Genomic DNA, 23,387 nt, shown 5'->3' with positions numbered 1-23,387 from the left:
GGCCCGTGACGTCACGCTGTGCCGAGGCGTTTTGGCCGCCGGCCGGAGTGGTTACTAGGTGACGGGGCCACCGTCCCTCCCCCCCACCCCGGGGGCTAGGCACGTTGCCTACTTCTCCAGGGCCGAGGCTGGGTTTGCGTTTCCCTGCCCTTAGCCCAGTGTCTGGCACATAGTAGGCGTTTGTTAATTGGGGCCGCTAGATGGCGCAAGGGAGAGAGCACCGGCCCTGAAGTCAGGAGGACCTGATTTCAAATCCGTCGTCAGACCAAACGCTTTACGCTAGCTGTGTGGCCCTGGGTAAGTCACCCCCAGTTGCCTAAAAAAAAATTTAATTTAAAAAAATGGCTTGTTAATTGACAAGTATTATTAGTTCCCCTATTTTACAGACAGAAAATGGGTTACCCAGCCAATAAACAGACCCCAGGCTTTCAAACTGAAAGGGACGTTGGCTTCCCCAGCCAACAACCTCATTTGACTCGTCCAAGGTCACACCACCAGCAGTTTCTAACGAGCAGAGCAGGGATTCAAGCTCGGGGCCAAATGTCTGCAATTCTCTAGCTTTGCTTCCTGCAGCTTCCTTATGCCTCGGTGGTCTGCCAGGTGTTTTTTTTCCTGACGTTCTGTCCAGCTCTAAGGCTTCTGTGCTGAGCTTTGACGTCTTTCCAAGGGGTCTCTTCCCCAGGCAAGCCTCCCGGCCACCACAGAGCACTCACTCGGCCAAGTCTCAGCTAAGGGACCAAGAGGATTTTTTATTTTTTAAAGAAGGAAAAGGTTTTTAAGAAGCTTCCTGTTTAAACTGCAGCTGCTTTGACCCAGGCTGACCAGATTGATCAATAAATTCAAAGGGAAGGAGGGGAGAGAAACATTAGCTTGGAGAAAGTGGAGGGGTTTGAAACCTACATTTTCTAGGGGGAAAATTAGCGAGGGGATTGTTTAGTCAAGAAAAAAATGCCTTCCTGTCTTTGTCCTGTGGGTTTCTCATCTAGTTTTCTTTCTTTCGAGGGCAAATGGTTTTCTATTGGCATAGTTAGGGTCGCAGTCATCCATAGGTGATGCCATTTCAGTTATCTAAATTCCATCTAGTCCTTGAGTAGTGTTTTGAGAGGAAGTTCAGACTATCAATGGCCATTAATTCATCCAAACTGGAAAACAATACTTACTGATTTTACCTTCTGGTATGCTTTGGAAAAACTAAAAAATGACTTCTTTTAGTGTCAAAACCTCAATATTTTTGGCAGTTTCACCCTAGTATTTAATTATCAAGTAAATGTTATTTAGAATCAGTCATCCCTAGAGCACCCCAGGCAGGCAACGAGCATTTATTAAGTGCTTATTGTGTGCCAGGCATTCTACTAAGCAGCTGGGATACAGATACAGGCAAAAAGAAGACAGTTCTTTCCCCCAGGAAGTTTACATTCTGAAAGGAGAAGATAATGCATAAAAGAGAGCTGAAAGGGGGGAAGGGGAGAAGACATGATGGGGTAGTCCTGAAAGTCAGCCCCGCACAGCCAGAAGGGGAACGAAGCCTGGCTGGCCTGGGCCTGTTCCCAAAATGGAGGCTCTGAAGGGAACTCACCTATGGGCGTCAACAGGGCTTGGCAGAGGGATGTTCAAGGGTGAGAATGCCCCATGGTAAGAATGCAGCTGAGTAGTGGTTGTGACAGTCTGGAGGGGAATTGCCCCAGAGGGCCACTAGCCATTAATCCCCTCTATTCCCATCCTTGAGGCAGCTAGCTGAAGGGAAAAGTAGCCGCATAAGATCACAGCTCCATATCATTTTAGAGATAGAAAGATACTATGGGGAACGTGGTGAGACTGTTCTCCTCATTCCCCTCGCCTCACCCCACCCCCAAAAGGCAGAATTAGACATTTCAAATAGAGCCAATGTGGGAATTCATTTTGCTTCATGATGTATACTTGTGATGAGAGTCATTGAAGCATTTTTTTAAAATGGAGAGTCTAGAAGAGAAGGAAGGCCAGAAATGCTTGGAAAGCTGCAGGTTCATTTTGCTATGTTGGTATTTGTCCTTCATTCTCGAAAAGGAACATGACATCAGGAAGGCAAGTGAATTGGATTTAAGTGAGGTAGGGTTGTGCAAAGTCACCAGCCTCACTTTCTCCTCCAGAGCCATCTGGGTGCAGTGGCAGGATATAGATCAAGAAGATTGGAGATGGCCTTGGATGCAGTGGGAGACCTTGGCCTTTTTAAGCTAAGGTCTTTAACAGGTCTCAGTTTGTCTGAGGCAACGCCCATTCAGTGATGAAGGTCAGATGCTATTGGTCCTCTTCCCTCTATCTGCATAGGGTATCACACTTTTGTTAGAGACTTGAACAGAAAAGCCTATTGTACTGGCTAGAGATCTGCAACTTCATGTATAGTCCTCTGTTTCTGTTCTATGATGATTATGCAAATGCTCATTTTGTTTGGTTTTTAAATTGGGAATAAAAAGAAATTTTTAAAAAAATTATAAGAAAAAAATAAAAAGACTGTCTCAACCTGTGGGACTTATGGGAACCCAGAAATTCCCAGGCTTCATGAAACTCATGTTCCATGTTAATTTGCCCTCTTAAACCATATAAAAACGTCTGTGGAAGGAGGGTAGGTGTAGGCTAATCTGCCTAGCTTGGAGCCATTCCATGACTCCACTAATACTGAATACATTTACAACATTGTTGTGCTTCTTAAAGTTATTCTCTGTTTCTGTATCTCACACAGTAGTGGTGACAATGACTTACACATAGTAAGTATTTAAAGTTTTTTAATTAATTTGATTTGTGGGGTCTTCTAGTACTACTTATGGGGTCTCCAATGTTTGATGGATTCGGTAGGCAAATGATTGTACTCACAATACAGTTACATTTTGATACTCCGTTGTTTTTCAGTTTTGTCTGATGCTTTGTGACCCAATTTGGGGTTTTCTTGGCATTAGCTTTGCAATTTCCTCCTCCAGCTCATTTAACAGATGAGGAAACTGAGGCAAACAGGGTTAAGTGACTTCCCCACAAAGCTATTAAGTATTAGGTTTAGACCAGATTTGAACTCAGGAAAATGAGTGTTCCTGACTCCAGGCTAAGCAGTCTATCCACTTTACCACCTAGCTGCCTAGAGTTAAATGTCCTCCGTTATAAAAATGAACATAACCCATTCTCCTTGCCATTGAGTTCAATTACCCGGTTGCTTTCTGTAAGTTATGTCCCACTAGTGAGAAATCTGCTTTGATCTCATCTTGTGTAATATTCCTATTTGTTCCCATTCAGTGGCTAGGAGATTAGCTATATTCCCAGACAGATCATGGTCCTTAGCACTGAAGCACCTCTTAAATAATTCATAGATGTTTCCCTTTTGTTTAGATGGGAGCCTTCCCCAGAGTATTGGCAGCCTGGAGAGATGCATCATGGTCTAATGGACTGGGGGGTCAGAAGGCTCGGGTTCTAGTACCAGCTATAACATCAGCTGCCACTTCACATCTTGGCCTCAGTTTCCTCATTTTACCTTATTCACTTCATTGTGAAAAAGATTTCCCCAAATTCCACCGTTAGTGGATTCATTCCTTTGCCTTAAACATTCCCTCCTAAGGATTCACTTTCAAAATTCTAAACATCTCTGGAAGGGAAACACACAAAGTCCCTAACATTCAGCACAAGTTTATCAGATGCTTGTTTTTCCTCCTAGACAAGAATAAGGTTATTGGGGAAGGGGGAAAAGACCAAGTAGGGAGAGAACGGTAATAGGTAAGAGGGTGTGTGTGTGTGTATGTGGAGGGGAGGCTCCAGGCTGTGAAAGCAGTGCTCCTGAGACAAATGTCAAATTACTTAACAATTTTGTTTGGAGGCGGCAGGATGTAGGGCAACAGACATTGTATATGGAATGGGGCAAAGGATGCAGGGTCAAAAAGGCCTGGATTCAAATCCTATCTTGGGGACTGTGTGACCCTAGACAAGGTACTTTAAATTGATTTGATTTGAGGGGTCTTCTAATACTACCTAAGGGGTCTTCAATGTTGGATGGATTCAGTAGGCATATTACTGGACTCACAATATTACATTTCTGCTATTATCCAAATAAACACAACCCATTCCCCTTGCCATTGAATTTAGCTACCTGGTTGCTTTCTGTAATTTCACCAAAGGATATTTGTATACTGTAGTGTATAATGTACAACATATACTTTCTGTGTATTTCACCAGTGAGAAATCTGCTTTGATCCTATTTTATAAAATATTCCTCTTTGTTCTCTCAAGTGAAATAATATCTGAAAAGCTCTTAACACAGTGCCTGGCACAGAGTAGATGTTTCTTCTCCCCTCATCCCTGGTGCCTCAGTACCTCATCTGTAAAAAGAAGGATTTGGCTTCAATAACCTGTAAGGTTCCTTTCAGCTTTAAATCTGTGGTCTTATGACTAGGAAAGGGAGACAAACATGGCACCTTCCTGTTCTCTTTTCATCCATTGTTGTAATATAGAAGTCATATTCTAAAACCATAGTCCTAGAGCTGGGAGGAAACTCCAAGGCTTTCTGACTTTGGTATTTTTGTAGAGCGGGGCTCTGAAGCCAGGAAGGGGAAGTCACATCCAAGATCCCAACTAGGACCTGAACAAGGTTGTCTGACTCAATTCCCCAGCCATTATTATACCCAGAAGAGGGTGAAGCAGAGGACAGGACAGAAAGCAAAAGAAACCTGGAATTTCCCCACCAGCACTCTGGTGCCCAGCATCAATAATGAGGAGGAGGAGGAGAGTTCCCGTCTCCCCACAAGAGCTTAGTCAGTAATGTGGGGGGATATTCCTTCTGAATATGCTCTCAGAAGAGTTGGAGAATTCCACTCCTGGGTGATATTGGCAAGTGCTTTTCCCTCTCTGGGCTTCCTCTGTAAAAGTAGGGAATTTGGTCAATAATCTGGAAGGTGGTTTCTTAGTGAGAGGTGCTTTGGTAAGGGTGCTGAATTTGGGGTCAGAAAACTGCCCTTCAAATATAGGCTTTGCCCAAGCTAATCAGTCTCTGCAGCCCTGAGAAATGAGGGGCAAGAGCAGCCTTAGGGGCTGAGAGCTGGCTTCAAATACCATCATATTGATTGTGTAACCCCAGGGAATTCAGGGAACCGTAACCCTAAGCTGGCCTGGAAATGGCACAGAAGGTTCTGCTCTGTACTGAAGGAGGGAGGTCTATACTCCAAGGAAATCGCAAGTCCTGACCAGAATGAGGGGCCTGGACTAGATCAGAGGGTCTTAACCTGGGGTCCATGGACCCCATCCACTGTGGAAAGATTACAGAAGATCTCTGAACGTGGATGGGGAAAAATACATCGTTATTTTCATTAACCTCTAACTGAAATCGAGTGTTTCCTCCAATTCTGAATGTAGGCAACAAACTGCAGTTATTACCTGTACCTTTTCATTGATAGAAACCACAGTTATTTTCCTATCACATTACAATTGTTGCAGATATCTTGAAATATCATTTACGTTCATCACTACTTGGAAATTACTAGCTCTTGGAAGGCAAACTATGGAAGCTTTAATTCCATTTGCCACAATGTATCTTTGTGAATCAGATTATCTACACTTGTAACCATTCAAAGAAAAACTCAAAACTGAGTGGATGTTCATTTGATGCTGTACATATTGCCTTGTTAAAGACAACCCTGCAGTTTAATGTTATTATTTAAACTAAGCAACAATGACTTTTAAAAATAAAATTTAATGTTAGCTAGCCTATATTTTACAATATATTTTCTTGTTATTTAATACATTAATAAGAAGCATATATATTACTATACTGCCATGAAAACATTTTGATAACTGCATCTCATTATAATTAGTTTCCTTGGTAATACTGTGCATTTTATTTTATGCATTTAAAAACATTACTTTGGGAAGGTATCCATAGGTTTTCCCAGATTGCCAAAATTTGTTTCAGGACACAAAAAAGATCCCTTTGAGCTCTAAATCTGTGATCACATAATCACTCCTTTCATCTCCTCTGAATGTCCTAGTCACAGGAAACTCCTAAAGTGCTGGGGCTGGGGAGGGACAGGTGTCTCTAGCTCCCTGAGCCCTCTTCCCTTCTCCACCCCCCAGAATTGCTGGTCTGATCTGGAAAAATAAATCAATCCCCTCTCATTCACTAGTGACCTTTTCTAAGGGCTTCAGGCTCTGGGGTCCTTTACATTTTAATTTAAACTGACTGGCAGCATTTAGGGGTGTGAGGCCATTGATTTCTTAAACTTGTTTACCTTCTACTCAAGAGTGTTGGTTTGATTACTGCACATATAACAGGAGGATTTTTCAAAGTGCTGCTGAGATCCCCTGGGAGCGCATCCGCAGAAATGAGACATGTAAGAGGGGAAAGAAAAGGAAGTCAATGGGCTATCAGAACATCATCTTGGAAATAAGAAGCTGATTCCTTAAGATGTTTCAGTGACTGTTACAGATAAAGAGGGACTGGACCTGTGATTTCATATGATATAGGAACTAGGAGAAAAACTTCTTCCATGTGCAGGTTGGCACCTTCTCTTTCTTCATCTCTCCCTTTCTTTCTCCCTGTCTTCCTTTCTCTATCTCTATCTCTGTCTCTCCATCTCTCTTTCTCTCTCTTCCCCTATCTCTTCTTTCTGTCTGTCTCTCTCTCCATCCCTCCCTTTCTTTCTCCCTGTCTCTCTCCCTTTCTCCATCTCTGTCACTGTCTCTCCATCTCTCTTTCTCTATCTCTCATTACTAAGCTAATGAAATTTTAAGTGTGAATGAATATTATAAAGCGGGTATTTGAAAAGACAGAGAATACTTGAAGTGGGAGAAATGGAATCAACTCAGTTCCTCTCCCCCCACTCTCCCCCTGAAAGCCTTCCCTATTTTTCTACACCTCTCCAAATCATACCCAGTCTTCAAATTCTAGCTAGAGTCTTATCCCCTACTCCTTTTCCAGAAAATCTTCCGTGACTGCTGATTTATCTTTTGAACTTGGAACACTCAATTACAACAGACCGTCTTGCTTTATTCTCTGGCTGTAGTCACAGACTGTGAGGTCCTAGAGGATAGGGACCAGGTCTCATGTTTCTTTGGACCACTCCCAATTGCTGGGTACATAGTAGGAGTTCAATTGTTCTTGCTGCTGAACCAAGCAGCCTTCTGTTCACGTAAACTCAATTTCTACTTGTATGAGCTACTGGGAGAATAATAGGGCACATTCCTATAGATCTAGAGCACTTTCCACACAATTACCCTATGAGATAGGCAAGTATTATTATTCACGTGTTACAGATAAGGGACACTGAGGATCAAAAACTTATGAGACTTGCCAAAGGCCATACAGTTATTATCAAAGACAAAATCTGAATCCAAGTTTCTTGAATCTAATTTCACTTCTGATTTCCATACAGAAGGTTCCTGACCACCAAAGTATTTGTCCTCCTCATCAAGGGGCTAAGCATAGATGGAGGCATGTTTTCCAAAGAGGATCATGGGTATAGTGCCTTTGTTCTGTGGGCATGCAGTATGCCAGTAGTTGTTATTTCTCCTTTTCCTTCTTTGAGGGAAGGCAAGAGAAAGAGAATAATTTAAAATTATTTTCAAAATAAATTTTATTGATACAGTCTTTCAATCTCCCCTCCCAGACTGAACCATCCCTTGAGACAAAGGAAACCGATTAGACAAAAACATCTGTCAATTGCATCTAATGATATGTACAATACTTTCTCCTAGTAATCTCTTCAATGCCAAGCCCTTCCCCCCAACCTCCCACCTTGTAATCCAGGAGGTATCAGAGAGATGTGTTTCCTTATTTGTCTTTAAGAACTTATTGTTCAACTTTTCCCCCCTTGGAAACAGTTCATACAAATCCTTCTAAATTTCTTTAAATTTCTCTTATTCGCCATGCCACCATGATACATTCAGAGACAGTACTTTTTTCCTGCGACTCTCCAGTTGATGGTTACTCATTTTGTTTTCAGTCTGTTGACACCATAAAGATTGTTGCTGTGAATATTTTGTTATATATTGGGCCTTGCCTCTATCTTTGACTTCTTCGGGATTATTTTCCCAGTAGTGGGATTACTGGGTCAAAGGTGATGGGCAGTTTAATCAATTTTCTTGTATGATTTCAAATTGTTATTCAGAAGAGCTGGACCACTTCACAGTTCTAGCAAAAGGTACACCAGCATGCCTGTCTGCCCACTGCCAGCATCAGCTGACTATTCCCATCTATTATCATCTTTGCTAATTCATTTTTGCCTCAGGTCAGACCTCAGTATTGCTTTAATTTGCATTTCTCTTACTTGTAGTGATGCAAAGCTTATTTTCATGTGTTGATTTATAGTTTGCAATTCTTCTCTTGAAAGGACCAATACTTTATTGAGTAATGGCTCTGTTGGTATTACATATTTGTGCCAATTACTTGCATTAGAGAAATTATGGGTTTTTTTGCTGTCCAGATTGAGGTGGACAAAAGCCAGTGCCTAACATTCTGGCCCATTGCTGTATTGGCTCTGCATTACTTCATTTCTAGTCCCTTTGATGCTGTGACATTCAGGAGTTCTGCTCATTGGAGAAATGATGGAAAAGCTCTTTCCCTTGACCTTCAATCTGACTGCCTGAGCCACATTCCCAGGAGGCAATTGTGCAGCCATAAATCAAGGCATATTAACCAGGCAAAAGCAAAAGCTGACTGACCTTGCAGTAAGGGGGCAGAAGAGAATATTCCCAAAACATACATTGAAATTTGGAAATGGAAGCAAACCTGAGAAATCTGTGATGGAGAACTGGGAACTCTGAAACCATGTAGTTCAACCCTCTCATTCTTCAGATAGGAAATAGACAACGAGGAAGTCGAGTGATTTGCCCAAGGTCACTTGGATAGTAAGCAGCAGAGACAGCATTCAAACCCAACTTCCTTCACTCCAGAGCCTGTGCTCTTTCTATGGGTCCACAGCCAAACCTTTCATTTGGAAGATGAGAAGCATAGAGCAGAGTGGTCAGATGAGTTAAAATATATAAAGCTCGTTGCAAACCTTAAAGTATGGTATAAATTCAGTTAGTATTATTACTCATGGTTAAGGTCACTTACAAGTTAATAGTGAGGACATGTCTAGAATACAATTCTTCTGCCTCCTACTCCAAGCTTGTTTCTACCCTGAATTCATTTTGCCTAGATGTAAGCTTTGGTAATTCTAAAATTTAGGCAATGGAAAACATTCCATAATCTACACAAAATGAAGTTTTAAAGCATAGTATCAAGCTAAAGGAATTAGGATAGGCTTTTTGTCTGCAAGCTTTCCAGCATTTCCCCTCATGCTTCCTTATAAACATTCAAAAAATTATGTTATTTCCCTGTAAATGGTTTCAACAGAACAAAAAAGATAAAACCCATGTTTTCCAGTTCAAGGGTGACCCTGAACCTGAAGACAATTTGCTTCTTGTCATTATCTGTCTCTATGAACTGGCAAAGTCCCAAGCAGGCAGACCTGCTTACCTCTTTCTTTGTGCCAAACCTGAACCTAGTTAGGAGAGAAGTCTCACATGGCAGGAGAAGACCCAAAGCACGTAGATTTTTTTCCATTTTCTAATAAAAGACCACAATGGAATGAAATTAGTGTCGAGGCTGAAATGCAGATTTAATAAGAAGAGGGCATTGAAGGGAACCACGTCCCTCTTCTGAGCAGCTTGCCATCTGTCTGAGGCAGTGCTGGATTTTACTTCTATATAATCAAGGAATCACAGAATCTTCAAGTTGGAAGACACCACAAAAGGCATCTATTCTAACCCATGTCCCAAGAAGAATCCCCACCTTACTAAAGTTAACACCTTGCACCTTCATTTTTTTTTTTGTTCCATCTAACTATAAGCAATTCCTTGTGGGCTGTAAGATTTCTGGAACAATAACTCTCTAGCCAGAAAACTGTCTTCCCTGCAGTTTTGTTTTCAAGTCTAGCTGTTCTGAGAGTCCTAGCGAGAATTCCTACCTGAATGCAGTTTATGTCTGTGTGGGGTGGCCAGGTTTGCCTGGGATAGGAAGAGCAGAAGCACCTTGGCAGCATGCAGAAGGTGCCTCTGGGTCATGGTTGTGTATCTTCATCTTCTTCTTCCATCCTTCTAAAGAAACAGGCCCTCTGATGTAAGAGGGCTCTGTTATTCCTGAGGTTTAGTCTTCTTTGGGGACACTGGAGAATGGACTCAATTAAATATTCCCTAAATCCTGGGGGTTAGGGAGGAAGTGGTGGTGGGAGAAAAAGAGAGAAGCAGGCTCTTTTTCTTTAATGCCTCTCCCATCCCTGGATTGGTCCAGAAGCCCTATTTTAAACCTTGGCTCTGAAAAATAGCCTTTCAATAACTATGATCTCAGGGGAGGACAACTTTGAAAAGATGGCATTTTGACGGTGTGATTTATAGCTCAGATCGAGAAGCAAGGAGTCAGTCTCAAAGAATAATAGCCAGGGAACTTACATTTGAGTCTAAGTGGACTTGCATCTGCTTTCGGCTGACTGTACTTGCATAAGTGATCTTTTTGTTTGAATGTCTTTCTTTTGAGAGAGAGAGAGAGAGAGTGAGAGTGAGAGAGAGAGAGAGTGAGAGAGAGTGAGAGTGAGAGAGAAAGAGTGAGAGAGAGAGAGAGAGAGAGAGAGAGAGAGAGAGAGAGAGAGAGAGAGAGAGAGAGAGAAATCTGGTGAAAATCAATAGAAACTAGCTCCATAACTAGATTACTGTAGGAACTAAATTGAATTGTCGCACACACATACACACACACACACACACACACACACAACACACACATACACACGCTAAAAAGGAATGGCATAAAATGTTTGAAAGTCCGACATTCTCCTGGTTAAATCTCCTCGTGTCCTACCTTCCCTGGACTAAGGGAATGGCTAAGTAAGGGATGCATTGCAGCACAGAAATCCAGCCAAGGCGGATGGAGGGCAGCTGTTCAGTGTCTCAGGCAAATTATCTTTATTAAATTTTTTCCTCTTCCACTGAGTTCGTTTGGTAATACAGAAATGGGTGCAAAAGAGAAGCAGGTCTTGTTTTTCCAAACAAGGACACTTGCCGCAGCCCTGAAAGCAGCGGCCACAGTCCGAACAGTGGCAAGAATATACCACACCCCCCTTTCCCTCAATTCTCTCTCTCTCTCTCTCTCTCTCTCTCTCTCTCTCTCTCTCTCTCTCTCTCTCTCTCTCTCTCTCTCTCTCTCTCTCTTTTAATCCTATCAAAGAAAACTCGTCTTTCTCCGAGGAAGCCAAGTCTGGAAGGGAAATATAATTGCCACACCCACTTAGGGCACTTGCTCCGAGCAAGGGATGCTGGCATTGGCCAGTAGACCCGGCACTGAGGAACTTCGTTTCAATCACAAGCCTGCTGTATGCGGTGCTCGGGGTCGGGACCAGGGGAGGGGGCGACCTCTTTCTTTGCTGGCTGTGGCTCCCGAAGTCTGTCTGCCTGTCTCTGTCTCTCTTTCTGTCTCTGTCTCTGTTTCTCTCCCATTCTGAAGACATTTAAGGGGAGGTATCTTTGCGGGAGAACAGAGAGGACAAGAGCTCCAAGTCCCGGGAGGAGGCCAGGGCCATTTTCAAACAATATCGCCCTTTGGGGAAAGAAAGCTACGCTTTCCGAGGTTTGGAGGTTGGGTCAGAAGCAAGAAACAGCAGTAGTGTGGTGCGAAGGGTGGGAAGGTAATGCAGACAGCTTCAGTGATTTGGTACCCGGGGCTGGGCCGGGGAGATGGGCGGGAACAAGACGTTCGGACCAGCTGTGGCGGCCTAACAAAGCTCAGCTTCGAAGGGGAGGTCGAGGCAGGGAAGGGAGGGGTGGACGGCCCTGCTGTGCTTCGGCTCTGACTGTGATCTGGGGTTTCGCTGGCCTTGAGACCAGGTTCTGCCCAGCGGAACAAACCTGAGCCTGAGTCTGACGCGCTCCATGCCTCCTAATCTAGCCGAACTCCTCATCCTAGCCCATCCTCAGCCCAGCTCTGCCCAGCGGAATTGCCTTCTGGGGTCTGTTCTAGTTTTGGTCATAGTAACTCCAGCCTCAGAAGCCCTCAGGAGGAGCTTTTTGAAGCTCGCTGGCCCCAGCGAATCCTTTGGTACCGTTTGGGTTTGGTTTGGTGGTGTTGAACTACCCACGCCCCCCTGGCTGAGTTCGATACATTCTGTCGGACTATAGGATTTGGATCTCAGGGACCAAATAAAGTCTAGAAAGACTGAACACTTGTCTAAGGACAAACAGTAAGACTCAAAGTCAGACCAAGTTTTACAGCTGGAGGAAACTTCAGAAATTGTCTGGTCCGGCTCCCCTTTTACAGAAAGGGAAATTGAGGCTCAGACAGGGGAAATCCCCAAACTCCTACAGTAGAAATCAGGTCTGCTGACTCCAGGCCCAAGGCTGGTTCCATTACTCCAAGCTTTCCGGGCTCGCTGGGGCTGGGCATACGAACTTTGCTGGTCACCTATTCCCAGCCAAGTCATAGGATCATAGATTTGGAAGTGGAGGGACCTTAGAGGTCATATGGTTAAACCCCTTCATTTTGCAGGTGAGGAAACTGAGGTTCCGAGAGGTTAGGAGACTAGCCTGCGTTCAAACAACTAGTAAATGGACTTGTCTTTCTGGGTCTTCCTGATGTCAACTTCACCACTATCCACGTTCTAAACCAAGTTGACTCTCCCAGTGAATGGGACAAAGGTCCGCACCAAGCAGGGGTCCCCGAAGTCATACCAAGCTAAAAGCTGTGGAGAAGGTACAGGGGAACTGTCAGGGCCGTCGGGCCAGGAAAGGCAGGGGTGATGCTCTACGTAACTCCGCTCAGATCTCAGACTAGGGAAATTAGTACTTGAGAAGCTCCACGGGAGGTCTAGTGCGTCTGGTTAGGTTTGCAGACACTGGTCTCTTGAGGTTCTTCCCACCTCTTCCCTATCTCGCTCCCCGCACCTTTCCCCAAGTATGGAACAGGGCTGAACTGGAGCCTACCTCTGTCTGCTTTGGAGGGTCTAGCGGAGAAGGAGAACTGAGAAATCAATTAAACACCCCCCCCCATTTAACAAGTCGTATTGATCGTGTTAGGCGCTGCTGGGGACCAAAAGGGACGCAAGGCACAGATTGGTGTTTTCACTGGGAGACGTGGATTCTAGTCCAGGCAAAAGCTTACTGCCTATGGGACTTGGAACGAGTCAATTCCCCATTTCTGGATCTCAGTTTCCCTTCCTGTAAAAATCAAGGGAGGTTAATTAGATGATCTCCAGAGTATCTTAGAGCTCTAAAACCATGGTTCTAAGACACAGGAGAGCCCAAAGACTGGGAACCTACAGTCTAGTCTTATTTGGCAGAAAGTAAAGTGTCTATGGAAAGAGACCTCTGCCACTTAGGTGCCCCAGGTGATTTTGAGCAGTTTATTCACTCCTTCTGGACTCCATGTCTTTATCTAAAAAGGATTATTTTTTGGTTTTGCTTTTGTACCTCAATCTATTGTCCGCAGTGCCGGATTTAGAGTTCAAAAAGCACATATTCACAGACGTGAAGTGTCCTATGCACCTCTAAGATCCTTTCCAGACCCCGAGGCTCGATCCTCTGCCTAAGCCCCCGATTTGCACCCATTGCCGGAGGTCCGGCTCTCCAGGAATCTAGTATTCTTGGTTTAGGCTACAGAGTCCTGGATACTTACCTTAGTTCCCTTCTCAGAACCCTTCCTTAATCAGACTCAGGTCCCTCACTCGTCCAGACAGTTGTGTCTGGGACACAGACGGATCTCACTACGTGGGCAATGCCAGTTGAAACTCGGCGCCTTAAAACCCAGCCTTTGGCCTCACAACATCCTTGGTTTACAAAAAAAAAAATACTCAGAGTGGCTTCTACTTTTACAAGTCAATCAGAACTCCAGAGAATTGGGAGATTAGGTTTTTGCCCAGGTGGTTAAAACCCCAGGACCAAATTTGGGAGTCCCACATTTTCCCAGGAATCCCTTTATCTTCCCTAGAAGGGATCACTTTCGTCCCACTCCAGTCTCCAGCTCTTTGATGGCATGATAGCTCAGGGTGGTCTGGGTGTGAAGGTTCAGCTGGAATCATCTAAGGAGCTGCAGATAGACCCTATCCCACTCCCTGGCCCCCTCTTTGTGCCCTAGTTTCCGGCCTTTCTTCTAGGCGGGTGGTCCGGGGCGCCCCAATATGAAGGTGATGGAGATGGTGAGAGAGGGATGCCTGGGCTGCGCCTAGGTCAGGCTGCTCCTGAGTCAGAGGTCGGACGGACTGTTGGTTGCGGGTGGGAGATGCGCAGAAGAGTAGCTATCTAGGTTCCCATGTCCAAGAATGGAGGGGATGCCAGGGCAGAATGAGTGGGTTCTTTCAAAGCAGAAACTTCCTGCTATGTTTGCGATAAGGAAAAGACTGTTGAAAAAACCGCAGGTCGGGCCAGAGGACCTGAGTGAGCAAATGTCCCTGACTTCCTTAACGGCCCAGAGGGACAGCTCTGGCCCGGGTGGAAGCCTGGGCGTCTTTCGGACTTACCCTTCCACCCTTTTCCCTCCCGCTCAGTCAGCTGGGGAACATCTCCCTCTTCAGCAAAGTAGCCAACCGTCTTTCCTTCCAGCCTTGGCCAAGTGCAGGGTCGGGTCAGGCATCCAAGGGTTCCCAGCGCAGAGCTACCTCGGGGCAGAGACATACGCAGGGATGTAGATAGACGGCCATATAAACAGAGACGGACAGACATATAAACAGACAGATGTATAGACAGGGGCGGACAAAGACAGACACAGACAAACGGACAGAGACAGACGCCACGCCCCTGTGTTTATGGTAGCATATAGCCCAACCGGGAGGAGAGGGGAAGCTTAAGCCGAGAAAATGTCACTTTAGCTCTCTTTCTGTCACACACACACTGGCTAGGTCTTGCAGAACCCAAGTTCTCGCCAATGGACCTCATTCTTGAACTCACCTAACCCGACCCTCGTTCCGGCTCCGGCTGCAGCACCCGACGCGCCTCTTGCTGCTCGCTCGGCTCTCGGAGCTCCCAGGACCCCCATCTCCGAGCAAGCGGTTCCATGTCCTGCTTCTCACAAGCTTCGGGTTGGCTCGCCCTGGGAGGGCGGCAGTCGGCCAGAGCCTAGGATGCACCGTCGCAGAGCGCGCAGAGCGCTGGCGCGCGCGTACACTGCCAAACACACCCATATTCCCAGGGGCGTTTACACACACAGCCGTAGTCACCAAGAACGCACTAGGAAAGGAGCAAGAGTCTGCTCACCATCCCTTAGAGCTTGGATGACAAAACTTAATTCTGAGACTGGACAATCCAAGGTTTCCGGACCAGGGTGGCGGGGACGGAAGTGAATGCAAGGGAGATTGGCAGACCCCCCGAAAACTTGCTTTTCCCTAGGACGAGAATCGGCAAAGTGTGTGTGCACGAGCGGGACTACTAACCCCTCACAACTTTCCGTCTCTAATCACTTTGCTTCCCCTTCCCAGGGGCAGACACTTGCATGGAGCCAGTCCATCGATTTAGCCAGCGGACTGGTGGGGAACCACAGTGGGAGGTTGCAGGGAAACGACTAAGCAACGCTTCTCGTCCTTCTGGGCAACTCTGCAAAGAGGCCCCCGAGGCATCCGGCAGCTGTGCAAACCCAGGGCCCTCGGGCTCTGTGTCACAGTGATGGATGAAGCAGAGAGAGATCTCTCAGCCTGGAGCTGGAGCGGGAGGTAGGGGTAGCGTCGAGGAAGGACTAGGGAGAAGGTCCAGGGAACAGCTGAAGCAATGCCAGGAACCCCACCACCCCAGAGTTTGGCAGAGGGAGCTGGAAGCTCCGACGGCATCCTGGGCTCAGGCCCGCGGTGACTAGCCTTACCTTGTTCCCAGCCGCCATCCAGAGGAAGGTAGAAAGCAAGGCTGGAGACCGCGGAAGCTGGAGTGATTCAAGGGAACACTTTGAGAGCGGGCTGGATTCCCGCTGGCCAAAAGGTCAAAGCTAGTACTCCTGGCGACTCAACCCTTTAAATTCGGGGTGATCGGCCCTCGGCTCTGGGTTCCCGAGCTTCCCAAGAACAGATTAGACAAGAGGCTAGTTTCCCATTTTCTTTTTCTTCTTGGGATGATTGCCCTCTCCAGAGCAGGAGTCCGGAGCGAAGCTCACAGGGACACTCCCGCAGAGGTACAGATAGAGCCCAGCTTTCCGACAGGTTAATAGCGCATCCAAATGCGGAGGTTCGAAGCCCTCACTGAGGAAGAGGACTCTGGAAGCGTAAGGGAACAGGTTTCCCCTTTCTTTGAGGAACCAGAGGCTGGCCGTGGCAGTGGGGCAAGCTTTAGGTCAATAGGCCCAGAGATTCCTTGCCTCTCTGGGTCAGTGGGAGAAGAAGACAGCCACTTGGACTTAGTCCAGTCGGGGTGGGTTCCCCGAATACTTTGGGTGTCTGTGTGAGGGTGTGCTCCTCTGCTCTGTCCTCCCTCTGTGTGGGCCCAGGTTGTACCGTTGTGCTGTAGAGCCTTGGAATTAGGAGATCTGGGTTCTAGTTGAAGCCATGACACTAATTAGAAATGTGACCTTGAGCAAGACTCTCTCTGTATTTTTTACTCATCTGTAAAAGAAGGAGGTTGGATTAGATAAACTGAATTCCCTTTGAACTCTGGCCTTCACAGGGTCCAACCTGTTCTGGAAAGGACAATGGTACCCACGGAGGCTTAGGGAGTCTTACCTTGACTTCCTGGTCCCCCAAAGTCAAAATTCATTAAATACTCTTTCCTTGCACTCTAGGCCAGTTAGGCTCCTAATAAACTAATGAAAAGAGGAAGAGAAATGTAGGTGTAAATAAAGCACTTCAGTCAACAGCAGCAGGTGATGGTGGCTACCTGGGAAGTTAAAAGAACCACCATATAGAACAACTACTATGGTGGTGGTGCTGCTGCTGGTGGTAAGAGTGTCATAGATTCACAGAATGGGAAGTCAGCTAGTGCAGTCTCCCCACTACATTTCCCCTAACTGTTAGCTAGCCTGCCATGGACACTTTCAGCCACAAGAGCCACTGAGACCAGTAGGCTGAGAATGTCTCCAGCTGCCTTAGGATGGCTTTTGGTGTGCTGCTCTGAGCCCAGTTCTAGTGATATCTGGTAGGCCTCTCTGCCAGAATTAGGAGATGTGGGGATTAAAATTTGCTTTCTCTCAAACATTTCCTCAGCTGCAGATCCCCTTGCAATGCATATCGTTTTGCTGTAGATGTCACTTGCATTAAGTACCTACACTAATCTGTCCCTTGAAGTGCCCATTCAAAGAAATGTGGTCCTCACCTTGCCTCAGGAGGCCAGGAAAGTGTATCTTTCCATTACTGATGACGTCAAACAATTCCCTTACTTTTAATTAACTTTTAGAGTTTTGCTCTTCCCTTTCCCAGTTTTTCTTCTCTTCCTCCCCTCCCCCTCTTCTCTCTCACTTTTTTTTCTTTGCAATGATCTCAATGCAAATGTAAGCCTATGAAATAGGGAGATGCCTGGCACGTTTTGTGAATGGGATACTGGAATGACTGGAGGCTGACGTCATTTGAGCACCTAGGCTATTAAGTCCTACCTCCGATTGGTTGATTTGGTCAAGAGGCCTTTTGATTGGCTGGCTAGGGCGTCTCAACCGCCTACACTCATCTGCCTGGCGGTAGATATAAACCAAGAAGGCTTCAGCATTGGACAGCACAGGATTAGAAACTCAACTCAGGCAGAAAGAAGCACCTCGGCTCTCAGGGCTGCAGTTCTTCAGGAAACCTCGCTCCCCAAGGTAAGATAGCTTTTTTCTCATAGCTAAAATTGTGTGTGTTGCCTACGTATAGATTTAATTAATTAAGATTTATTTATTTAAGGTGCATCTTTTCATAAATACTAACCTACATTGTGCTTTTTAAAATGCTTTGCCGTTCAACTTTGCCTTTCTCTCTCTCTCTCTCTCTCTCTCTCTCTCTCTCTCTCTCTCTCTCTCTCTCTCTCTCTCTCTCTCTTTTAAAGCTTCGTTGTTCTTTAGAAATGCTCAGGCAATTTTTCTGTTTGGAGAAGATTATTGTGCTTCTGCAATTCAAAAGGGTTAGACTCTCTCTTCCCCTCTCCCCCAAGGGATAGGCCGTTAAAAAGATGACTGTATTTCACCACATGTGGCTCGGCTACAGAGCTACCTGTGGGTTCAAGAACCACCCCAGGCACCCTCTTTCTTTAATGATTTTAGCTTTCATTTTAGAAAAATTCTGGATTATGTCAAGTCAGCCTGAGCAAGGGCTTTGAGATAACAATGTATTTGCATTGAATTGCATTTGAACGAGCCAAAAAGCAGCTTCCACTTCTGATGGCTGAGAGAATTTAGCATCCCAAATCACGAAGGTCTCACAGAGATGCATGGACCTTTGCTAGGAACACAAGTAGCTAGCTGACTTTCCAGGCACCTCTAGCCAAGGTATCTGGTTCTTAATTATTTGATTATGATTTCACATGATTCTTAATTGTCTGACCAGAAACAAATTTAACTCTAAGTCTCTGGAAATCAATTCTAAAGATGTTATTTGGAAAAGGAGGAAAGCTATGCCTAGTAACAATTCTTTGAGCTTTTAGTACATGTTTCTTTAAACATTTTCTTAACTTTAGCAAGTTCTGGAGATGTTTTTTTTTAAATCCTTGCTTAAAGAAAAAGTTCCATGTTGACTATCAGAACGGTCACCAATCAGCTTGAATTAACTTATTTAAATGGGCATATAACATGCTACCTATTTGCAGTTTGTGCATTTTCCTGGGGCTAGCAGCATTTATTCCTAAGTAAAAATGGAAAGCTGCATAATTAATTGGGCCAATGCTCTCCAATTTAAATTCCTGGAGCCAGATAGATTCAAGACTTCTATTTAAGAAAGTCAGGGCAAGTCTTTAATAAAGTTGACCTTTGAGGGCACCTGTTGAAACCAACCAGAATGAACTGTCCATAGAAGCAAACCCCTGCTTCCCATTAAAAGGCAAGGAATTCTTTCATAGCTAATTAACAGCTTCTTACTCCTCATTCCTTTAGAGGTGTCTCAAAGGGAGAGACTGACAAGGCTTTTGCTGGACCCTCCTGTTCTCCGTGACTTGGTGCCTGGTCATTCGCAGTGATCATACCAATCAGGGCAAAGAGAGATACCCAGAGGGGATTGGTGCCTTCTTAACACTAATGAGAATCCTTTCCACTCCTATAACATTTCCCAATCTTGAAAATATTTTTACAACCATTAGCTCATTTGATCAACCTTTTTGACTGTAGGAAGGGCAGGGCTTATTGTTCTTATTCTGGAAAGGGCAAAGAAACTGAGACTTAGAGAAGTGATGACTTATTGAAGTATGTCCAGCAAAGTATGTCCAAAGACTAGAACCTGGGTCTCCTAGCTCACAACTCACTGCTCTTTCCTATCTAGTATGGACATATTTAGTATGGACTCTATTTAGAACATAACCCAATAGAACATAAACCCCTTGAGGGCAGGAATCATGTTTTTGCCTTAATCTTCCCAGCACTTATCTCAGTGCTTGGAAATAATAAGAGTTTAATAAATGTTTTTCTAGTAGATTTGGAAGCCACTCAATTTCAGTGAACTGTGAAGTAAGTGTTGGGGTGGTGATGATGGTGGGCTGATCCAAGAGTCCAAAGGTTTCTGTTTCTCTCTTGTTCCAGAGAGGACGCCATGATCCTCCTAAAGCTCTCTTCCTTCCTGGCTTTCTTTGCCTTGGTTGTATGCCAGATGGACAGCCTCCAGGCTGCTCCATTCAGGTAAGAGGTGACCCCACCCCAGAATCCCTCCTGGGGAGCGGGTACTCTCCAGTGGCCTGTATTGCAGGAGTTTCCCTCTCCCCCTAGGCCTGGTTTTGAATCTGTCATGCCAGACCATGTGTCTCTCAGCGACGATGAAGCTCGGCACCTGCTGAATGCTTTGGTGAAAGAGTTTGTGCAGATGAAAGCTGATGAGCTGGACCAGGTGACTGAGGACAACAGGTAAGGTTTACCGTCACGGCAGAGTACAAAACCAGTCAGTTGGGGGTGGCCTCCTCCACCTGCCACAGCCCTGAACATTGATGCTTCACTTTTCCTTCCTGCTAACAGAAGGGAGCTAATTTGTTTTCCAAGCCAACCTACCATGATGATGTTTACAAAAGAATACATCTGGCCAGAAGTTGCCTTAGGCTCTCCTTGTTATTCAGGGGTTGGGGACCAGCTGTTCTAGGCATCTACTGAAGGTAGAGTAAGAGGCAGCTGGCTCTAGTTGCACTCTGAGAGATGGAGGCCAGGCCCAAGGATTTCATGTTTGTGAGAGTTGTTACAAACTGGAACTAGATGTTCTGCAATCTCCTTCTGTGGGAGATTCCCCTTCCACCCCCATGGAGTAGAGATTCCTTCCCTTACCTAATGGAACTGGTTCAGGTGTGATCAGCATGGAGTCTGGGATATGGACACTGTGACCTGACAAGAGTCCCCCGACCATTCCTGCCCCTTTAACCTGCTTCCAATTATCTCTTTGCAACTCTTAATGACACATCAAAAAATGCCACTAGAGGGTGAGTTGGACTTGGCAGAGAAAGGGCGATCTTAAAATTTAGCCGTTTCACAGGTATGTTTGCAGGTCAGGCCTGGCAGTTGCTCCTGGAATTCTCTGCTGCAATGGTGCATGCTGCCCAGAGGCATGGAGTTCAGATTCCAGTTCCTCTCTTCCTCCTTCCTCAGCATCCTCCAGGCTAGAGGCATGGGAGCTCTTTGCATCCTCTTTAATGAATGCCTCCTGCTGAGCATGATAGGCTGACCAGCATGCTGAATGCCTTAGAGAGAACTTGCAGTGCTAGCTCTAGGTCAAGGTGTATCGATCACCCTTTTCTTTTCCAACTGGCATCATTTCCCCCTCGGACTGTGTTCCCCTAACTCTGAGTATATGGTCTCTCTCTCTCCAAAATCTCCCAACCCCTTCGATCCTGACCTCTTCCTTTTGCCCCCCTCCGCCCCCCCAACAGCCTTAGCCCTTTGCATGAAATCAGTCTAAGTCTAGTGTGAAGGGAAAATGCATGTTACCATTGCATGTTACCTTCTGGCATGTTTTTTCCCTGCAGCCTGGACAGACCTAGAGCTAAGCGGTGCAGTAATCTGAGTACCTGTTTGCTGGGCAAGCTCTCGCAGGAACTGCACAGGCTACACACTTATACGCGCACTGACGTCGGGGCGCGAACACCTGGCAAGAAACGAGACCTGCTGAGCGACCTGGAGAATGACCGTTATGCAAACTCTGAGGATGTCCTGGGGAGCAACTAGACTGGCTTGGCTTTCTGCCTTTTCCCATGTTCTCTCCTTAACTTCCTTTCTGATTTCCTTCCTTCCTTTCTGTCTTTACCTTGATGCATGTATTTTTTTTTTAAACTATGATTTCCGATTCTGCTGTGTTCATTAGATACAATTGCTGACAGAGAATGTTTGAGACTTTAACATGGGAAGGGCAAAGGTCATGCACAAATAAGTCTGGCTAAGGAAGGAAAAAAAATAGTCAGACTTTTACTAATCAGTGAATCAATCTGAAAGTGCTGCCAGGGGGCACAACTCGTTGTCTAGGATGGTTCATTCTACAAATCAGCCTTTGGCTTCAGGCTGTACTGATGGGCACAGCTTCCATGCTTAGCCGTGTTGAATAAACTATCATTTTTAAAAGGCTCGCAGCTGTCATGTTGATTGCTTTAATCTCGTTCCCTTAACCCCTCTCCCTCAAATGTCACGGTCTGATCAAGAGTTAGACATGAGGGACCTCAGAGTTAGTCTGAGTTCATAGGTTGCTGAGCACACTCTTTGGCCATAAGCTTTTGGACATGTCTGAGCTGTAGAGCAGGGAAGCAAGCGCTCATTGAAAGGTGGCTCACAGCAATCTCTGTGGTTACTGGGACTCCTTCAGGTAAGCCCTTTTCCCTATGTTATGTGGCTGGGGGTGTGGCTCTGGGGAAGTCACTGGAGAGGCTAAAAGGGTGCAACCATCCTGTACTCTCCTTTGCTCCTGGCTGTTAAGGGGAGCTGTACATGTTTATTACAGGAAGTGCACGAAGGAGAGAAGTGCCAGGGTGTTTGAATTAACTAGAAACGGATTGTTATAGCTGACTGAGCAATGGCACCAGAGGCTCCCCTTCTTGTTCTCATAGGTCTTTGCTGAAAGCAGGTTCTTGGCCGGGTAGGGAGGGGAATCTGTGGAGAAGCCAGCAAGAAGAAAGGAATTTTAGTATGTGGCTTATGGTTTAAAGAAGGTTTGGAAATTTTCACTGTAGAATCCCTAAAATAATGGGATGAATGCCTCAAAGGGGCTCTAGGGAATATCTTCCTTCTTAATGGACCTTATTATGATCTTCAGTGCTGGTAACTAAGTTTAAAACAGTCCCTTATCGTTATGGGATGTTTTGCCAGTGAGTGGCTTCATCCTACTCTGGTATCTGCATCTCCCCATAGCAAGCCCCAAATGGCAACCTATTGGGAGAGGCTGACACCTAACATTTCTTTTCCCTTTTGAAAATCAGTGTCACTGCTCAGAAGCGTGGCTGCAACACTGCTACCTGTGTGACCCACCGGTTGGCGGATTTCCTAAGCAGGTCAGGAGGCGTAGCCAAGAGCAACTTCGTGCCAACCAATGTGGGGGCTAAAGCATTTGGCAGACGACGGAGGGACGTCTAGGCATCTGGCTGAACCCAGGAGGAAGGTGAGTGTTAAGGTCAAGGCAGCTTCACTTTGGGGGGAGGGGGTTTCCTTATGTCTTCATTTCTTGGGATTAGAGGATCCAGAGCTAGAGGGAAATTAGAAGTCACTTAGTTTAATCTGATCATTTTACGGAAGAGAATGGGAGCCATGAGGCATGAAGTGACTTGCCCAGTGTCCTATTGGTAGAAAGTTCTAGAGCCAAGATTCAACCCCAGAACCTCGGACTCCAAATCCATCAGCTCCTTCCGCTGGAAGCCCCTTGGCTGTATGGAGTTGAGGTTGGGCTGGATACTCACTGGAGTTCCTGTCAACGCTGAGATTCCAGCAGTCCTTTCCAATCTCATTTTATTCCAACCCAAAGATTATTATTGTTAAAACAATATTTTCAAAAATAAGATTTGCTCCTTCCAAGCCCCAGCTGGGAGTGGAAGCTACTGGGTCAGTGATTGCAGGCTAGTAACCAGAGCTTACTCTCTTCCAGATCACCAAGAAACTGAATCTCCATGGCTAACTTAATTTTTAATGAAAGCAACTTTTCTCCATGAAGCTTGAAGGCCGAGTGGATGCTCTACGTTCTTTTGCCTCCTAGAAATGGATGAGCATTTTCCTTTGTTCAAAACTGCTGTCATGTATAATATGAAATGAGCTAATTCTGGTTAATTCTTGTACATTCTTTTTTATATGCAATTCTATTTCAAATAAAACATCATAGCAGCTTGTA

General features: G+C 45.5%; 1 protein-coding gene across 2 annotated transcripts; it reads left to right on the top strand.

Moving 5' to 3' along the window:
* Positions 1-85: 85 nt before the first annotated feature.
* CALCB (calcitonin related polypeptide beta) lies at positions 86-23,387 on the top strand. 2 transcript variants are annotated; one of them, XM_021005544.2, is made up of 6 exons: positions 86-297; positions 17,431-17,728; positions 19,631-19,726; positions 19,814-19,948; positions 22,489-22,667; positions 23,148-23,387. In XM_021005544.2, exons 3-5 carry the CDS (start codon positions 19,641-19,643, stop codon positions 22,640-22,642), a joined length of 375 nt encoding a protein of 124 aa, XP_020861203.1. In that variant the 5' UTR covers positions 86-297; positions 17,431-17,728; positions 19,631-19,640; the 3' UTR covers positions 22,643-22,667; positions 23,148-23,387. The 2 variants fall into 2 exon arrangements, with proteins under 2 accessions (XP_020861203.1, XP_020861199.1); XM_021005540.2 differs by lacking the exons at positions 22,489-22,667; positions 23,148-23,387 and adding an exon at positions 21,052-21,663.

The sequence above is a fragment of the Phascolarctos cinereus genome, unplaced genomic scaffold, assembly GCF_003287225.1.
Source record: "Phascolarctos cinereus isolate Bilbo 61053 unplaced genomic scaffold, phaCin_HiC Scaffold_9;HRSCAF=440, whole genome shotgun sequence".
NCBI classification, from domain to species: domain Eukaryota; kingdom Metazoa; phylum Chordata; class Mammalia; order Diprotodontia; family Phascolarctidae; genus Phascolarctos; species Phascolarctos cinereus.
The sequence above is the reverse complement of the archived record's forward strand: the minus strand, read 5'-3'. Positions and strand labels throughout refer to the sequence as shown.